Below are 18,910 nucleotides of genomic sequence, written 5' to 3' on the forward strand. Positions count from 1 at the left end.
GTTTCAAAAAGTATTTTTAAATTATAAAAAAAAATTTAAAAAAATAAATGAAAAACAATTTCGAAAAAAAAAAATTTCAAAAAAAAATTATAAAAATTTCGAATCTGAAAACATATAATCTGAAACTATTAAAAAAAAAATTCATTTTTTTATTTTTATTTTATTTTATTTTATTTATTTTTGTTTGTTTATTTAATTTTAAACCAAGGGTATTAGAGATATTTTACCCTTTAATGAATGTCATTTTTGTGACTTTCTCTTTCTAGTGCTATTTTTGAGACATAAACTTTAAAATGTGCTATTATTGACAATTGCCCAACATATAATCTGAAACTATAAAAAAAAAATCTTTTTTTCATTTTTTTAATTTTTATTTTATTTATTTTTATTTATTTTTGTTTGTTTATTTAATTTTAAACCAAGGGTATTAGGGATATTTTACCCTTTAATGAATGTCATTTTTGTGACTTTCACCTTCTAGTGCTATTTTTGATATATAAACTTCAAAAGGTGCTATTATTGACAATTGCCCAAGAGAAAAAGACTAAAGATAGCACCAAACCAAGTTTTTGTTCTCAAAGTAGCACTCAAGGCTCAAAGTCACAAAATAGGTTTCATTAAAGAGGTAAATATACACTTATACCCTTGGGTTAATTATTCCAAACCTTAGGGTTTAGAGTTAAGGGGTGGGGTTTTGGAATTAGGGTTTAAAATTTTATAAAAAATAAATACTAAAATAAAAAATAAAAATTTTAAAAACAGTTTCAAAAAGTATTTTTAAATTATAAAAAAACAAATTTGAAAAAAAAATAAAAAAGAAATTTCGAAAAAAAAAGATTTCAAAAAAAAAATTATAAATATTTCGAATCTGAAATCATATAATCTGAAACTATAAAAAAAATTATTTTTTTCATTTTTTTATTTTTATTTTATTTATTTTTGTTTGTTTATTTAATTTTAAACCAAGGATATTAGGGATATTTTACCCTTTAATGAATGTCATTTTTGTGACTTTCTCCTTCTAGTGTCATTTTTGAGACATAAACTTCAAAATGTGCTATTATTGACAATTGCCCTTGAAGAAATGTTACCGAAATTTTATTGAATTATATTTATTTTATACTAAAAATATATATTTTATTTTGAAATGTTTTCTTTATCTCACAATAAGTAAAAACAAACAACTATATATAAATGAAACTCTTGAAAGTAAGTCCATTCATTAAAATGAGATTATTTGCGTCTTCATAAAGTTTAAATCGTTTTTGTGTAGTAATCATCATTTTATAATAATTTTAATACAATTTAACGAAATTTGAATGAAAAAGAGAAAAAAAATTAAGATAATTTTTTGTTAAAAAAACAGTTCTTAGCGAAGAAAATGACTAAATTTTTTTTATTAAAAAGTAAAAAATATGTTATATCCTAGATTAACTGATATAAATTTATGTTTTAGAGTTTAATGGTAAAATTTTAAGGATATAATTTAAAAAAAAAAAAAATAGAAAATAAATATTAAATTTTTCAAAGTAAAAATTATTGTTTTTCTTATTAAAAAGTTATTTTTGTGACAAAATTTTAATTGGATATCTTAAAGAATTGTCCATGAAAAAAAGGGAAAACAATAATATCTGTGAATATTGTTGGCTGCGACAAGAACTCCCGCTGCTTCGTACCCTTTTTGAAAACCCTAAAGGGACTCCAAAACTTCATTCTCTAATTTTTCCCACCTCTTCTCTAAAGTCTAAACCCAATCTTCCCGCCTCTCCTTCCTTCCTCTACAATAACAATAACCCTCACTTTCCCCCCTAATCTTCAATCAAAGCCCCTCACAAATCTCAAGATCCATGAAGGGACTCTCTACATCGCCTGTTCGAAGAAACGACGGCTTCCACCGCTACTTGAAGCCAGGCGCTCTCGCTCAGATCCGTAACACTAGGCTCAACACCAGATCCAACTCCTCCTTAGCTCTTTCCCTCCCCAGCAGAGTCGACCCGCCAGACGCGACGCCGACGACGATGGACCAGATGCCTGATCTCCTGAGCAAGATATACGGTGGTCCGTTTCGCATCGGTAGGAAGAAACTTGGTCCTGCTAGATCTGTGTTGAGGACGATGTTGGATTTAAACCCTCCTTCTCCGAACTCCACGCTTGAATCCACTAGTAATGGTAATAACAACGTTTTAAGTATCGTCGATGTTTTAGTTGCTCATTGAATGATGTAACCCTATTGTTTTTGTATCAATAATTACTTTTGTAAGTTAGTATTACGCTTGTGGAAAGATCTTCAATTCTCATCGAGACTTTGTTAATTGAATGTGTTGATTCATTATATGATTGCCCAATTTGGCTTTTAGATCATTAATTATGATCTTCAATTCTCATCCAGGACTTCGTTAAGTGATTGCCTACGATTGAATAAACTGATCATGAAAAGTAAAATTAGCCACACATAGTGCTTAGTGTAGCCACTGTACACAGTGTACTTTGTTTGACCGTCAAATTAACTCGTTTTCATCATCACATTAAAGCATTATTATTGAGGATGATGATGATATACTAATTATAATCTATAGATTCTGGCCATGACTTTGGGTCATAATATCTATTATGCAAGACAAAAGAAGAACCAATCTATGTGTAGTTTTTCAACCCGCACCTCTTGTGTCACTTTCTTCCTTTCTAATCTCAAGTCGGCAAGCTTTGCTTCTCTTGGCACTCTATAAATCTCATTTTATCAATTTATTTCTCTATGCTTCATCTAATAAAACAAAAAGTACGCAGAGTCAGGCAGGTGAATATATATCAATGGAGAAGAACGATTAATGTGAAAAATTAGGGGTGGAGGTCTTTGAGAGATGGAGATATTCAAGGAGATGGTGTGTGGGATCTTCTTGATGGATATCATCGGCCCTCGTTTATGATCAGCAACTACACGACTAAAACCTCTTTCTCAGCACAACGTTTGCTTCCAAGGGAGCTTAGCCTAGAATGATTCCAGTGAGGCAGAGCATAGAGGGAATGGCATCTATGAGAGTTGCCAACACTCGGCTCGTGTCCATGAGTGGAAAGAAGACAATGAAAGATGATAACGTAATAGGTATGGTGAATGGCGATGACGATGAGAATGTATCGATCATTGTCGTACTTGGTTATGGAGGGAGTTGGAAGGAAACTTAAAGGAAGATACTTGAGAGCAAAGTTAGTAATGCAGTATTGAACAAAACTAGATTTTTTGTTAATAGATAGAGATTGTACATTATATGTATGAACCGAATGTTATGCATGTCTAGTTTGCTTTGATGTAGGTCATTTCTATTGGCATAATAAAAAAAACAAAGGTTTATTGTTGTTGAACCGGATGATGTAATAAGAAGGGTTGTAAAGCTTTGACTTCACGTAAAGATTAACATTCATTGAATTACACGATTCCAACCATCGATGACAACGAGAGACTGACTCCAACTGCTACTGACAAAATCACAATAGATCTCTAACTAATGAAAAAAAAAAGTTTATTTCGAGGAATATACTAAATAATAAGAGGTGAGTTGTAAGGGGAAATGAAATCACTGATTGAGGATCATGTGCGGAACACGTGGTCAGTATTGATTCCATCTGTCGCTATTGTTCGACAGAACATGTGAATGTGAAATTCGAATTAAACTTTCGAATCAAACCTTTTAATATATGAATAACAAAACCACACATTAATGTATAACAAATAATATGTTAATGATAATGTAAATTATTATTATTACTGTGAAGAGAATATGTAATAATCACTGTAAATTAATTTGTTTATTGTTTAGAGTTTTTTTTACTATGTTTGTTGTTCAATTTATTTCGTCGGCTGGTCATGTCGGTAGCTTCATTTGTTTTATGCTATATCCAATCTAGTTGATATTATTAAAGTGAAAGCTTAACTAAAAAAGCTAATAATTATGAATAATTAAACCATCCCGACACATAAAAAGGTTGACAGTAATATGAATTTGATTCCATTAATCTTCGGGCTTCAAAGAACAAAGCCACGTCTTTTGCTTGTCGTCTTCTCTCTCTCTCTCACTAATCTCTTTCTCTACATTCGTCTCCAATCTCTTTTCATAGGATCAATCAAACATCAAAAATCTAGTCTTTTCTTATCTCCGTCCCCGAGGAGACAAAAGGCTCGAGATCTACTGGATCTGATATCTGGAGGTTTCGTCGGTGTTGACTCGCCTCGTGAGATGGTCGTCTCTGGTTTAATACTTCTTTGAGGAGATTCTTTCTGGGGGGTTTGCTTAGAAGACACACACAAAGATGTCGATGAAGCATCATCATAGAGGAGGATTAGAGCTGTCTGCTTCAAAGAGTTTTGTCTCCAAGAAATTGACTTTCTTCCTCTGTATCGGTTTCTTCTGCGCGGGAACTCTCTTCTCCGACAGGTAATAACAGAACAATGCTCTGTTAATTAACTCACCAATATTAGTAACTCTTCTGTTTTGTTTTGTTTTGTTTCCGTGTTTGAATGATAAAGTTAGAATGATTCTAGTTTCCTTCTCTGTACTCTCTATTTGGTAAAGTTAAAAGACTTTAATAGTACAAAAGCCTGTGATGCATTTTACCGACAGAAAAGTATATTCTCTCATACATATAATGCTTGAGATCCATCTGTTGTTCCGTTGAAGAACCATAATCAATCATTACAAGCAGTTGTTCCACTAATCAGACTCTGTGTGTGTTTTAATAGAATGTGGCCAGAGCCTGAAGCTAATGTTGTATCAAGGGAAGCTTCAGATGAACGGTTGCATTTAGTATCAGACGACTGTGATTCTTCTAAAGTAAGCTTTCTAATCTAGTTAAGTTTGGTAGTGTCATGAACCCCTAGAAGGGTTTTCTTGATTCATAGCCATATTCTCCATGTCTATTCAGAAAAGTTTGAAGCTTGAATCAAAAGACAGCCTTGGAGAAGCTTACAAGAGTCCAGATGCTATTCAGTAAGTGAAAAACAATCACTTTCATTGGTTCTTTTCAACTCAAATTGTGGTTTTGTATTTGAGCCGCTTGAAAATGGTGTTACTCAGAACACTGGACAAAACAATTTCGACTCTAGAAATGGAATTAGTAGCTGCAAGAGCCGCGCAAGAATCAATCATGAATGGCTCACCAGTGTCTGATGATTTCAAACTCCCTGAAACCGCCACCAGAAGAAAGTATCTGATGGTCGTTGGGGTAAACACTGCCTTTAGCAGCAGAAAGCGCAGGGACTCGGTCCGTGCTACCTGGATGCCTCCCGGTATGCTAATCTAAGCTCACAGGTTTCAGCCTTTTTAAGTATATTGTTCTTGGGACTGAACATGTGTCCTCTTCTAGGTGAGGATAGAAAGAAGCTTGAGGAAGACAAAGGGATCATAATGCGGTTTGTAATAGGCCATAGGTAACACCTTTACCTTAGACTGGCACATATCGTTGTTGATTCCTGTACTGATTGAGTTTCTTTCGTGCTGCAGTGCCACTCCTGGTGGGATTCTTGATAGAGCGATTCAGGCTGAAGAAAGTAAACATGGAGACTTCTTGAGACTGGTAAGGAGTCTTTGCTACGTTTTTTTTTATGTTCGTAGCTTTTTGTTTTCTAAATTCTTATGTTTATTTTGAGCAGGATCACGTTGAAGGGTACCTGGAGCTGTCAGCAAAGACTAAATCTTACTTTACCACGGCTTATGCGTTGTGGGATGCAGACTTCTACGTGAAAGTCGATGATGATGTTCATGTAAACATAGGTGAGAGTTATCTCAATTGTTATGTTTCTTGTCATCTCAGTTTGCTCACTTCTGTTTACGGATACCCTCTGCAGCTACACTGGGAGCTGAACTAGCAAGATACCGGATGAAGCCTCGAGTCTACATTGGATGCATGAAGTCTGGACCCGTTCTTGCTCAGAAGTAAGCTTTTCAGTTTTCACCTTCAAGAGAGACTACTTTAATATCATTACCAATGTTTTGTTCCACACTCATTTCTCATTTGCATTGTTAGAGGAGTGAGATATCATGAACCGGAGTACTGGAAATTTGGAGAAGAGGGTAACAAGTACTTCCGCCATGCCACTGGTCAGCTCTACGCAATTTCCAGGGAACTGGCGTCTTACATATCCATAAACCAGTGAGTTCTTTACCATAGCCATACGCTCGTACGTTGATTGTGTGTTAACCAAGGACAAACTGTGTATACAGAAACGTGCTTCACAAGTATGTGAATGAGGATGTTTCTTTAGGATCATGGTTTCTTGGATTGGATGTGGAGCATGTAGATGACCGTAGGCTATGTTGTGGTACAACAGGTAAAAAAAAGAGAATCCAAGTTCCGTTATTTATATTTTCAAGTATGGTAGTTTGACTAATGAGAAAATGCAGATTGTGAGTGGAAGGCACAGGCGGGGAACATGTGTGTTGCCTCGTTTGATTGGAGTTGCAGTGGGATATGTAGATCAGCGGATCGGATGAAGGATGTTCATCGGAGGTGTGGAGAAGGCCCAAATGCTCTCTTGGCTGCATCTTTTTGAACGGAAGTAAGAGAAGAAACACAATGAGGAAATAATAGTACAGAGAGAGACAAAGTCATGCTGTTGTAGTATAGACACACGTTGGAAAACTACTCAAAACTTCTGTCTCTATATATGTATCTATATGTATGTATCTTTTGAACTGAGATGAGAAGGGTGCTTTTTCCCCTCCTTTCTTGTTTCTTTTATGAATTTTTTCAGTTCTCTGGAGTTTTCTGCACACAGAAATGCAGATTCTAGCTGCAACAAAGCAGACTCCATGAGCGCACTTTCAGAGAACGTAGTCGTTGAGGTGTTTTCTTTGCTTGTGCTTAAAACATCCAAGTTTTGAGTTTTGCTTCTTTATGGGATTTACTTCTTTTGTTGATTTTGTATTTTGACATGATTGTAGTAACGCAAAGGCTGTGAGTGAACGCAAGTACATCTAGGGCTGGGAAAAAAAAAAATCTGAATCTGAAAAACCAATCCGATCCAAAAAAATAGTACCAAACTCGAACCGAAATTGATTAAATATCTGAATCGAATCAAAATCTGAGTATTTAAAGAACCGGAATCAAATCCGATCCGAACCAAAATGTTACAGATATCCGAATATATCCGAATCAGACTTATATAGTTGAATATATTACCAAATACTAGATAAATTGACCAAATTACATATTGACTTCTTCTATAGACCATAGTCAGTTTCATACCTAATTGTAGAGTTGTCTCTTTACTTAATATCCAACAAGAACACAAAGACTTATGTTACCAACTTTTAAATAGTATTTTAACCCAAAAAGAAACTGAAACAATAACGATTACAACTGTTAAAAGAAACATAGACCGAAGGTCCATATTAGTTTGATTTGTTTTTGTTAGGACATTGTTCAATGCAATTTGACAGATAAATGTTTTCTTATCCTCATTATAATTACGAAACATTTTATTTATTGGTACATTTTTATCTCCAAGATTATAAACAATTAAATTTCCTTGAATTGCAGCATTGGAGTAAAGACTAGAAATGACGTCGTCAGAGGAATATTCCGACAACAAGCTCTCTTGATCCCATATCCAATCTTCAATCACTTGCATAGATGACGTTGCCTCGACGCAAATGATGTCTTCACCGCCGTAGCTAACGCGTTTCTCGGCTTCTCCGATAACATCTCCCCTCACTTGAATCCACTCGCCGTCGTCTACCGTATCCCAACTAGGAACACTTGTAACTTCATCTCCGGCGAGTTGCTCAATCCGATCAGCCGGCGAACGCCACGACTCCGAGTAATCAGCAAAAGGGTCTTCTGTTTCCGAGTCTTCGCATGAATTCCAAAACCGTTGATCCAACACAGTGCTCGGAGAAGACGTGCTCCGCAAGTAATCGATACATTGAGACTCTTCGTCTTCCTCGTCGTCGTCGAGAAAAGGGTGTTTAAGGAGCTCTTCCACCGTCCATCTCTGTTTCGGATCAACCCTCAAACACCTCATCACAAAGTCCCTACCTTTCTCCGATGTCCCCTCGGGAATCTCCGGCGACTCACCTGAGTATCCAATCTTATACATCCTCGCAACGGCGTCGTTTAGCTCCGGCCAAGGGCTTGATCCAGTCACCATCTCGATCACCGTACACCCCAAAGTCCACACATCAGCAGGAAACCTCTGTTCTTCACCACGAGCAACCTCCGGCGCCATAAACGCCGGCGTACCGGAAAATCCCGAGTTAAAAACCGGTTTAGCACAACCCAAATCAGCTATCTTTGAAACGACGCCGTTTTCTCCAACCAGCACGTTCTGGCTCTTCAAGTCGCAGTGAACGATCCCTCTCTCGTGAAGATACTTCAGACCCTTGAGAATCTGACGCGTGTGTGATCTGATCGCCGGCTCCGGCAACTTCCCGCCTGAGTTCTTGATTAAACCGTGAAGACTCCCGCCGGAAACGTACTCCATAAGGATGTTGTAGACAAGTCGGTCCTTCTCGCACGTTAAACAGGAGCCTATGTACTTGACTATGTGAGGAGAGCTCAATGTAGACAATATGGATTGCTCTCTTTGCAAGAACGCTGATGAAGACAAGAAGTCGGCGGATTTGACGGCGAAGATCTCACCGGTGTTTGAAGTTGCTATTGAGACGGTGGCGGTGGAGCCACGGCCGATGGTTGGTCCTCTTGTCCAAGCAATGTTCATTGGAACAGAGCAAATAAAAACAGAGTAGTTATGAGATTAGAGAGTGGAAGATATGATCTAAGAGGTTTGAGTTGTTTATGAAATGGCTCATAAGAAGCTTATATATATAGATAATAGTGTACAAATGCATTTAAATGTGTGTGTGTTTTGGGTATATATGGAGAAGTGTGTGTATGTGACTTTGGCATGGGGTTCTTGGCTGCCAAAGTCTGAGACGACATTATTTATTCTTTGTTTCTTGATTTCTTCTTCTCCAGTTATTAAGCGACAATACTTTTAGCTTATCTTTCACTTAGATTACTACTATATGTTTTCTTTGTTACAGCAGTTGTTGGAAGCTCAAGATGCTCGAATATTAGTATAACATAAGTCACTTAGTCTGAGTTTTAAGAATACTTGCGTGAATCATACTAAGGACAACTATTACTTATATTAAGATAAAGAAGTACAACTGGGATGTATATCCTTTATTCAAAGTCATATCTTCAAAAAAAAAAGGTATATACTAGTAATATACTATCCCTAAACTAGGATGGTATTGCGTCCAATGCAATGCAGAACCTAATGTTGCCAACAGCTGCATGTTGAGAGTTATTCATTTGCATTAATTTAACTGATAATGTAAGATATCTAATCTATTAAAATAGGAGTACAAAATTAGATTATCCCTTAGTTTTCCACTATATTTACAATGGCATGCCACTGAAGTTATTAATTAACCTATCTTTTAGGATTTTTGTCTTTTCTCTTCAATTAATGTATTTCTAAAATCAAATTCTAACTAAAAAATCATGGCAATAATAATTAATAAACCTAACTTTTAATATTTTTTGTCTTTTCCTTTTTATTATACACTAGTGGTATTCCGGCGCTACGCGCCGGATTTGTATATTTTATTTTTTGATGAATTTGAATCAATTTTATGATTTTAGTAAATAAAATATTTTCAAATAAATGAAGATGCACATATGTTGAAAGAGAATGATAGAGAGTAGTTGTTAAGGATGAATGTGATATGAATTTTGGATTGACAGATGCATTCTTTACCGATGTGTGATAGAGAGTAGTTGTTAAGGAACGATCGTTTCACTCTATTCATTGGTTACTTATTCTTCGCTATTATGTTCTTGTTTCATCGGGTGTCTTCTTCACCATTGCTGGAGGAGGAGCTTTAACTTGATGGAAACTCTTTTTTTAACTTTTAATGAGTAATGGTACGTGCGAGAGTGAGAGAAGTGTAGGGGCATGCTTACGTTACGAATAGCAGTGAGTTTTGGGTATCCGAGTGTTTTTAACGTGGAGGCCTACTCCCTAGTTCGTTTGGCTTTCATTTGATGTGACCATCCTGAAACTGTTATTATACCACCATGTATGTACTTTTTATCAAACAGTGTAGTTAGTGCGGAACTTATTGTACAACTGAGTTTTGAATATCATTGTTTTTGTCGTTGCTTACGATACTATTAATATTTTGGTCTAACACCGTGGGGTTTAGTGGTTGCGATTTGGTTTATGTTAATAAAAAAATATTTACAGGCTGTTGGATAGCGGCTCTTTAGTTAAATATTTATGATTAATGTAATATTTTGTTGATGATACTTACTTTAACACTTAAACTAACAAATTCCACACATTAAAAAAAAATATTTTTTCTTGGTTTCAAACCTTGTGGTCTCTTTTTCTCTTTGTTTTATTTGTATATTTAGTTTCTAAACTCTATAGTCTGTATAATAAAACTATCAAAATAAGAACAATAAGATGAAAGAATAGCAAATGAAAATAATGTAAATTTTAAATTTTAATTTTAAAAAAAAATTCTTGAGCTAATCTCAGATATGATAAGCACTAATTTTATTCCATTCAGAAACATTTTAAAAGTAAATATGCATAGACTACTTGTTGGGTAAGTAAATTTTAAACAAACAAATTCATCTTTTAAAACAGGACAATGCATTCAAGTATGACTTATTAATGTCGAAAATGAAATTTAAGAAAAACTTGATAGTTGAGATACGTCTGAAGTAGACAACAATGACATGTACACGTCAGCTCGCAAGTTTAACAATGCATGCCCAACGTCCATCTTCATCAGCTTGAGACTCCTCAGAAGTTGGGTCAGTCACAACCGGGAGATCACTCAATTGTGGAACCTCTCCACGATGGCCTACAACAATGCCATTGTTACGCACTTATGGGCTATTAACAGGAACACCAATCTGTCCACCTGCTGCGAGACATTTTTCACAACTCCTCTCATCACAGATTGTCATCAACACCATGTGGAGGTGTTAGTGAATAGAGCAATTAGAAATGTAATAGAGTAAGATAGCTTTTAAAGTGAGACAGCAAACCTAGACAGTAAAATTAGGAGAGGGGGGGAGGGACGTTGGTTACGACTTACGATCAAATATGCGAGCTATGGTGAAAGACTGATGCTTTGATGTGAATTTTTAATGTGAAAGCTTAAGCTGGAATGTAATGGTCCTCCCCACAATATCTATGAAGCATTGTGGAAGGGGCTAGTTATGTGGGTCTGCCCTCCTAGGCTCTCAGGACTTTATATGATGAAAGACATTACAGAGGAGGAGGTTTTAAATTAAGAAACAATAACTCAACACTTACGGTATCAGCTATGTTACCATGGACGCTGAAACTGCTGCAGCAAGACCACTGGTCAACTTGTTCAGGTTTCAGCTATGTTATCATGGATGCTGCTACAGCAGGACCACTGGTCAACTTGTTCAGGTTTCAGCTATGTTATCATGGATGCTGCTACAGCAGGACCACTGGTCAACATGGCAGTGTCAGATACATCAGTAACTAACATCTCTACCCGGTACCTAGAAGTGGAAATCAGAGACCATTTGTTAGATGTGAAGGTAATGAGAGTTGTATTGGAACAATTTGCAAGAGAATATGTAAATAGTGCAGCTCCGCTTACCTTGCAACTCCAACCGCATTTTCATCATGGCAGGGCGCACACGTGCAGGATGAGAACTTGGAGCAGGAGACACAGCACCATCCATTTGCTGTTTCAATACTGCCAACATCCCTAGTACATAGGAACTCGACAGTCTATATTTGTTTAAGTTAGATAAAGGCATATTTAATACAACATGAGCATGTTGTTAAGATAGAGTCTAACCTTGGGTGGTGAACTAAGGTCATGAAAATTCAACTCAGATAGTGTCACTGAGTCAATCTTCTTCATGCCATCATAATTGAGAGTAGCTGAGGAGGAACTGTCATCGCATACCAAACATCAATCCACGTCACAACATATAATCATTTACCAGCACAAACATATCAACCGTAACTTACCAAGTCCAGTGTGTATTCACAATCCGAGGCATGCAGCAAGAACCTGTTGACACCAGCAGCACTCTGGAACCCATTTTGCGCTCCTTTGGGAAACCCAGAAGTGGGAGCTCTCCTCGAGGAAAGCCCCAACTGATCCAAAACCTGATCCTTAGACACTTCTTTATTCCCTTTAAAGACAAAAACTTTAGACATCTCCGAGAATCCCAACTCATGAACATGAGCCTGCGTCCCAAAAGACAAACCCCACCAAAACATTCTCCGGAAGCAACCCAATCGCCTGCTTAAGTGCAGATTTAGCGAACCCCAACTCCTCCTCGATCATACACGTATCGAGAACAAACACGAACACAGGAGGAGGCGTCTTGGCCGGCGGTGGAAGGAAGCGCATATTCAACGGTGGTGTACAGAGGGCAAAGCTCGCCGGGGAGATTGGTCTCGGAGATCATGTGGTAGTGAGGAGGGAAAGGGTTCCGCTGGAAGCAGAAAGGGCAGATCCAGATCTTGGCGGCGAAATCGACGCGAGCAAAGGCGTTGAGGACAGAGACGCAGGTTCGGCATTTGAGGGGAGCGTAAGGGAGGCATTTTGGGCTTAATGGGCTGTTTAAATTGTTAAGAAAAAACCCAAAATAAAACCAATTTCGAGGGTGACATGTAAAATGAAATGTTTTGATTGGAGGATTATTTTTGCTGACGTGGACAGGCTAGAAGTGGAGATTATCTCCCTTTTAGTATAGTATTTATATGTGTATTTGAAAATAATTAATTCCATATATACATTTCGTAATTACATACATTATACGGTAATTATTTTACTAATTCCACATATACGTAATAAATAGTATACAACAATTTCATTATACATAATCATAAAATTTTGATCCATAAAAACAGTTTATACAATAATTTTATTATATATAATCATAAAATTTTGATCCATAAAAAATAAAAATACATTTGTGTGATTTTACAGGTCGTATTCTAAATAAATGGATGATATAATTAAGGGTTTACATGATAAAATAAAACTTCTCAATATAAACTATAAAATTATTGTGTTTATAAATGTCATATTTAAAAAAAATTAAACGGGTAAATTTTAAAATATATATTATCACTTATACAAATAAATATTCATTTATCAAAAAACTAACACCTGCGCGGGTGCGCGGGTCAAGCTCTAGTAGTACTTAATTGCAGAGTATGTTTTGAGTTAGTTGCATTTAACACACTAACCTCAGAGATTCTGGTAGCATTTTTGAGTGGGCAAAATAAAAATTACCACGTGGCAGTAGGGGAGTGGGTAAAGACAGCTTTGACGGCATGAAAGCCAGAGTGGATAGCGCCGTTATGAGTTTTTAATAACACGCGGGAAACCATCAACGTGACGGAAGCGAGGATCAAATCAAGTTCTTCAGACCATTTAATTAACGTGGCAACGAGAGTAATCCACACTACTTTTTTTCTTTGAACAACAATCCACACTACTTAAAAAGGATTTATTAGCGCATCGAAGTTTATAATTTAATTATTTATTTTATTTGTTTATGGGGATGTAAAGAAAATAAAATGTGTGGTCGAATCTAATGTCTTTAGTTAGAATGCAGGCTGGGAATTTTTATTCGTGTTTGCTTTTGCTCTGAGAATACAGTTGGAGATCATCAAAGTTCTAACATTTTTTTGTCATGGACTCATGGGGCTGGGTGGGAAACGCGGATTCATGCATGTGATATTGTATGGACAAAGTGTGTGTCCAGACTGGTGCATTTGGATTTTCAACCACGAGATTAAAGAAACATATAAATTTTTAAAAGAAAATAACGTGTATTTTTTTTTTTTGTAACTAAGAAAATAACGTGTATTGCTTACAGTTTATGTTAGCTATGACCTGCCAGAAATGAAACATTGAGAACTTTTAACAGAGAGCATTATCATAAATTTTGGTTTAGTTAGAAGTATTTTCACAAGAGTTGAGCTAATTAATTGTTATAATTAAGGTTTTAAATTGATTGTTAAGAAAATTAAAAGTTATCCGAGAGCATACGACACGTTTATTGTAGTATAAATATGCTAATAAGATTAGTTATATATATTGACTTGACTTTTTGAAACTGGAAGACCTTACGAAGCAAGACTTGATGGTTTATACTTTTTATTAGTTTGGTAATGGTTTGTCATAACGACTTCTCTACCAAAATACTCTTATGGAACTAGAAGATTAGTTATGCTTTCATATTAATAAAATTTAAGTTACTCGAGAAAAAAAGGTCTCGTCAAAGCTTAACAACACATGGGCCTCTGTTAATACAGTACGATACAAATTGGGCTTGGGCTTAGAAATCAATTTTTTATGTAAATTAGTTTTATCCCCAACTTTTACGATTGAAGCATCGATATGGGCCTTAGTCTAAAGAAGGTAATAACCAAAAAGAGTTTATGGTAGTTGCAACTCTGAATCTAAATGTCAACAGTGTTCCCAAGAAAAACTTAACAGAATCTTCTGTGGTCTTGAAGTTTATGGTAGTTGACACAAAAGCAGGCATTGTTGCATGAAACAGGATTCTTCTTCATCGTTCCAAAGCTATTTAATGTTATGAGAGTCATATCAACCAAAAAGGTAATTAACTCTATCAACAAATGTGAATTGTACTTTGATGATTTCTGTCATGAAATATGTTTTGTAAGTTGTAAGGGATATAAATATAATTCTACTTGACCATAAAAGTTTTTAGAAAATTAAAAAGAAACATTAGCTTTAATCCATGCTTTGAATATGTTTACAATAGAATCAATTGCACCAATTATCTTTATCCTCCCTTTATCTTTTTTTTTTGCTTAGTGATCTTTTGATTAAAAAAAACTCACATTTTTTAATGGATAACTAAGTTTGATATAGATTTTCCATATAAGTTTTGCATGATAAAAAAAAAGTTTTGCATAATTAGCTAACCTGGCTTTGATACCATGTGAATGTTTATGAAACTAGAAAGATTGAGCTCATAAGAGTTTTATTGAAAGATAGAAATAGAGATATTGAAATAGCTTATTAAAGCTTTATTGTGCAAGAAGATAAATAAAGGAAAGAATTTTAGTTTGTCTTCAAGAACTAACAAGATCGATAGATTTCATACATAAGTTTAAGGTGAGACTGCTTTAGAGGCAGTCAAGGTTGCATCCAAACAGGGCCGGCTTACAAGGGGGGACAAGCGGTGCGACCGCCCCGGGTCCGAGTCCGTGTCCCCCCGTGTAATGATAAATAAGGGGCCCAATTTTTTATAAATCTATATTTTTATATATATATAAAATTATAAATACAATAAATAAAATTGAAAAGGGCCCAAAATTATTTGATATGTATATAGCTTTATTTTCATTACAAAATATACAAAATATTATTGATTAAATTTTAAAAATATTTTAAACATTATCTCTATATAAATTTTAGAGAGTAAAATTTTTTTTTTTTGCCCTAGGGCCCCTAGCAGTGTTGAGCCGGCCCTGCATCCAAAGAACATCTAAAAACATATTTGTATCTGGCTAGAAACCCTAACACATGAACTATCGAGAGTTCTTAATGGATCATAAGTGGGCCTTGAGTGTGGACTTACGTAAAGCTCCACCTTCGTGTACTTATATACATTCTGTATTGCCGCCTCAAGCATTGCTACGGATGATAATATTGAAGATTTTACCATACAGATTTCAACCAATTGCTGCTTTGTGGCTCTCCCTTGCGTTGATAAAAAAAATAGCCTCTTGTACTTCTCCTAGCATGTAAAAAAATATTTCATACGTTTCATAAAGTTACATGTTTTTAAAAAAAAATTGTTTTAAAAAGATTTTTTTGTATTTTCAATCAATGCTTTATCAACTAATAATGATCAATTTCAAATTTCAAAAAACTTAATTGTATTTACTGAATTTTTATTAGTTTATAATTATAGGGAAAAAAATAATCACAAAAAACTAAGTATTTATTACACATTTTATTAACATGTGTGAAAAGTTTTAAAATATGCATCATATATATATTTTTTTAAATAAATATTTTATAAATCAACTCATTAATCGGGAATAAGAATTCAAATTACAAACCAACTTGTATAAAATAACCCAATTCTAACTGTTCTAATCTAATTTTGCTCGACCTATGTCCACGACGCATTCCGCTAGAACGAAAACGAGACCATGAGAATTGTTGAACGTTCTCAACCGTTTGTATTGACCACGAGAATGGGATATTCACTTTGTTTCCTTGGATGTCGGGATCTTTTCCCGTGATACATTCGGAGTAGCTGGTCTCCAATATATATCATATTGAAACAGGAGTATTCAAGTATATTTGAGTAAGAGAAAATAATGATTACTAACGTGTTTGTTGTTTGGTCACAGTCACAGTCACAGTCACAGACAGATGAGAATCTCAAGAATCCTGCATCGAAGCGATTGGGTATGGTAATGGAAGGTGGGTGTACAAATGGCTGAGATTGCCAAAAAAGTAATGGACCACCAGCTTTGTGGTTCAAGAGTTATATCCTTTCCTTAGATTCCGAATCTTCATTATTATGTTTTTCCCTTCTTCCTTTGTTCAATTTGTAATTTTGTATGACAAAAAACCCTCTAAAAAGCTATGGTCCCAAACTATTCCCGTTGTTTCTACGAAATTTTCAAAACATAGGTTCGCCCAATATCCACCTAAGGACGGCCCTCACAGGCCACATATCAAGCCTTACGTAGTTGCTACGACCGCAAACATCCCATGAAATAACGTTGACCATATAAAATTCCAATGAAGACTTTTTAGATTGAAACAAAATAATAATAAAGGTCAATGACTTTTTATTGTTGTTAAAGTCTTCAATGACTTATTGATAAACATTTTTCTTTCTTTTTTTTTTGGTAAAGTGGCATAACATCATATGTTGATAAACATTTTTCTTTATTTCTTTTTTGGTAAAGTGGCATAACATCAAATGAGATAACAACATAAGAAATCCATTGTTTACCAAAAAAATACATGAGAAAACCATACCGCATGAACTCTATATCTTAGTGTATTTGGTTGCCAAATAGCCCATCTCTTGTTTACGTGATCTGCAGTGATTTATTGGAGTCTCAATTCAATTATTTTTTTGCTAAAATGTAAATTTCATAAAATGAAGGAAAGATTCTACAAGGAAATCTTATGTCTGAGCCATCTTGGCAAAAAGAAAGAAAAAACAAGATGGATCAAATAAACACCCTAACATGATAGAGCTATCTCAACCAAAGAGACATGAGATTACTAAACATTTTACGCTTCCTCTTGGCAGAAATAATGTTTCGCACTTCCCTATCCAGTCCAGCGAAAACTGATGAAGAAGGAATGGATAACTGATTATGGACCAGATTATTTCTTTGTTTCCAAATGTGAAAAACGAAGGCTTGTGTAGCCACTTTACGCAGTAGCTTCAACTCCTTTGATCCTGCCGCTCTAATCCAAGACAAGAGCTCCGACCAAGTTGTAAACATGGTCGACAGAGCCGTGCACCTGATGAACACCTCCCTCCATACTTGTAGGCTATACTCACAAGACAGCAGCAGATGATCCCTCGTTTCATTTCCCCTTGCGCAAAGGGGGCAAGTAGTAGCGATCGGCATTCCCCATCGTAAAGGCATGTTTGGGTACAGACCCCTTGAACCAGACAACATCCACCCAGTCCTTAACTTGATCTCGAGGCCGCAAGACTTCCCATGTAGTGGAGGCGATAAAGCCACAACCCGGAGAGTCACCTGCAACCCATTCATAAGTATCATCAATATCAGTATGTAAAGGAAGAGGGATAGTGGTTAGGTGAGCGTGTAGCTCGACTTCCTGCGCTGAACGTGGGTGTGGGAGCGACCATGTGGAGTTGACTATGGCATCAGCCACCACTGCATTACTTCTTATTCTCAGAGTTCTTGGTCCCAACGGACCAATATGGTTAATCAGCTGACCCAATGGAGACCAATTGTCATACCAGAAACTCGCCAGTTGACCATTTCCCAAACTCATTTTGCAAAATTGAAGAGCTAGTGGTCTAAGCTTGAGGATTCTTTTCTATGCCCATGAGTCGTTTGAAGCAGCCTCGATGTTCCAGAAACTTTTATTTGTGAGATGAATGTGCCAGTGCCAGTCTGCCCAAAGAGAAGGTGATTTTGATAGTAGGATCCAGATAAATTTCAGACAAAGAACCTGATTCCACACCAAGAAGCTCCTGAGACCAAGACCACCTTCATTCTTCGGGAGACACACAGTAGACCATGCAATCTTTGCAATTCCTTTCTTTTCCAGACTCCCAGACCAGAGGAAGCGAGAGCAGAGAGATTCAATACTCTTTATACAACCTTTGGGGAAGATAAAAGCCGATGTCCAGAAATTAACAATGCCAAATATCACCGTTTTGAGTAGTTGAAGGCGACCGGCGAAGGATAAGAGCTTGGCTGACCAGGAGTGAAAGCACGCAGAAATCCTATTCATGAGGGGAGCGTACTCCGAGATCTTTAATTTACGACTCATGAGAGGAAGGCCCAGATACCTTATAGGTAGCGTACCCGAGGGAAAACCGTAGCTTGCAATGGCTAAAGATTCCGGTTGTTGAAGACCTGCTGTAAAGATTTCCGTTTTTGAAGTGTTCATGTGTAGTCCAGACCAAGAGGCGAAGTCATCAAGGCACTCAGAGATCCCATGAAGGCTGTTACTGCTCCCGTCAAAGAACACCATAACATCGTCCGCAAACATAAGATGAGATAGCTTTAATTGCTCAGTTTTCGGATGATACCCTATGTTTCCTGAATCATAGCGAGACTGAAGTAGCCTAGATAGGCATTCCATTGCTAGGACAAAGAGATAGGGAGATAACG

The 18,910-nt window shown here is 36.1% G+C and overlaps 3 protein-coding genes across 9 annotated transcripts; 2 read left to right on the forward strand and 1 right to left on the reverse strand.

Annotated features, from left to right (window-relative positions):
- The first annotated feature begins 1,111 nt into the window (after positions 1–1,111).
- On the forward strand, positions 1,112–2,356 carry LOC103834827. Its single transcript, XM_009110911.3, has one exon. It carries the CDS (start codon positions 1,848–1,850, stop codon positions 2,214–2,216), a length of 369 nt encoding a protein of 122 aa, XP_009109159.1. The 5' UTR covers positions 1,112–1,847; the 3' UTR covers positions 2,217–2,356.
- A 1,646-nt stretch (positions 2,357–4,002) lies between these two features.
- LOC103834828 (probable beta-1,3-galactosyltransferase 4) lies at positions 4,003–6,751 on the forward strand. 2 transcript variants are annotated; one of them, XM_009110913.3, is made up of 11 exons: positions 4,057–4,427; positions 4,733–4,823; positions 4,915–4,979; positions 5,067–5,278; positions 5,356–5,419; positions 5,493–5,565; positions 5,642–5,762; positions 5,837–5,924; positions 6,016–6,141; positions 6,213–6,319; positions 6,393–6,751. In XM_009110913.3, the coding sequence occupies exons 1-11, from the start codon at positions 4,303–4,305 to the stop codon at positions 6,539–6,541; spliced, it is 1,221 nt and encodes a 406-aa protein (XP_009109161.1). In that variant the 5' UTR covers positions 4,057–4,302; the 3' UTR covers positions 6,542–6,751. The 2 variants fall into 2 exon arrangements, with proteins under 2 accessions (XP_033133046.1, XP_009109161.1); XM_033277155.1 differs by lacking the exon at positions 6,393–6,751 and having other exon boundaries at positions 4,003–4,427; positions 6,090–6,141; positions 6,213–6,239.
- Positions 6,730–17,670, reverse strand: LOC103835526 (mitogen-activated protein kinase kinase kinase 18). 6 transcript variants are annotated; one of them, XM_033277141.1, is made up of 5 exons: positions 12,032–17,670; positions 11,856–11,952; positions 11,652–11,785; positions 11,333–11,550; positions 6,730–10,934 (listed from the first exon to the last, which is right to left on the reverse strand). In XM_033277141.1, exon 5 carries the CDS (start codon positions 8,708–8,710, stop codon positions 7,292–7,294), a length of 1,419 nt encoding a protein of 472 aa, XP_033133032.1. In that variant the 5' UTR covers positions 8,711–10,934; positions 11,333–11,550; positions 11,652–11,785; positions 11,856–11,952; positions 12,032–17,670; the 3' UTR covers positions 6,730–7,291. The 6 variants fall into 6 exon arrangements, with proteins under 6 accessions (XP_033133032.1, XP_033133031.1, XP_033133030.1 ...); XM_033277140.1 differs by having other exon boundaries at positions 6,730–10,937; positions 12,032–17,669; XM_033277139.1 differs by having other exon boundaries at positions 11,112–11,550; positions 12,032–17,661.
- Positions 17,671–18,910: the final 1,240 nt, after the last annotated feature.

The sequence above is a fragment of the Brassica rapa genome, chromosome A08 (genome assembly GCF_000309985.2).
Source record: "Brassica rapa cultivar Chiifu-401-42 chromosome A08, CAAS_Brap_v3.01, whole genome shotgun sequence".
NCBI lineage: Eukaryota > Viridiplantae > Streptophyta > Magnoliopsida > Brassicales > Brassicaceae > Brassica > Brassica rapa.

Coding starts and splice junctions, on each gene's coding strand:
- LOC103834827 (XM_009110911.3), top strand. CDS start 1,848: ATGAAGGGACTCTCTACATCGCCTGTTCGAAGAAACGACGGCTTCCAC.
- LOC103834828 (XM_009110913.3), top strand. CDS start 4,303: ATGTCGATGAAGCATCATCATAGAGGAGGATTAGAGCTGTCTGCTTCA. Junction 5,279..5,355: donor TGCTACCTGGATGCCTCCCG/GTATGCTAATCT, acceptor GTCCTCTTCTAG/GTGAGGATAGAAAGAAGCTT. Junction 5,420..5,492: donor CGGTTTGTAATAGGCCATAG/GTAACACCTTTA, acceptor TTCGTGCTGCAG/TGCCACTCCTGGTGGGATTC.
- LOC103835526 (XM_033277141.1), bottom strand. CDS start 8,710: ATGAACATTGCTTGGACAAGAGGACCAACCATCGGCCGTGGCTCCACC.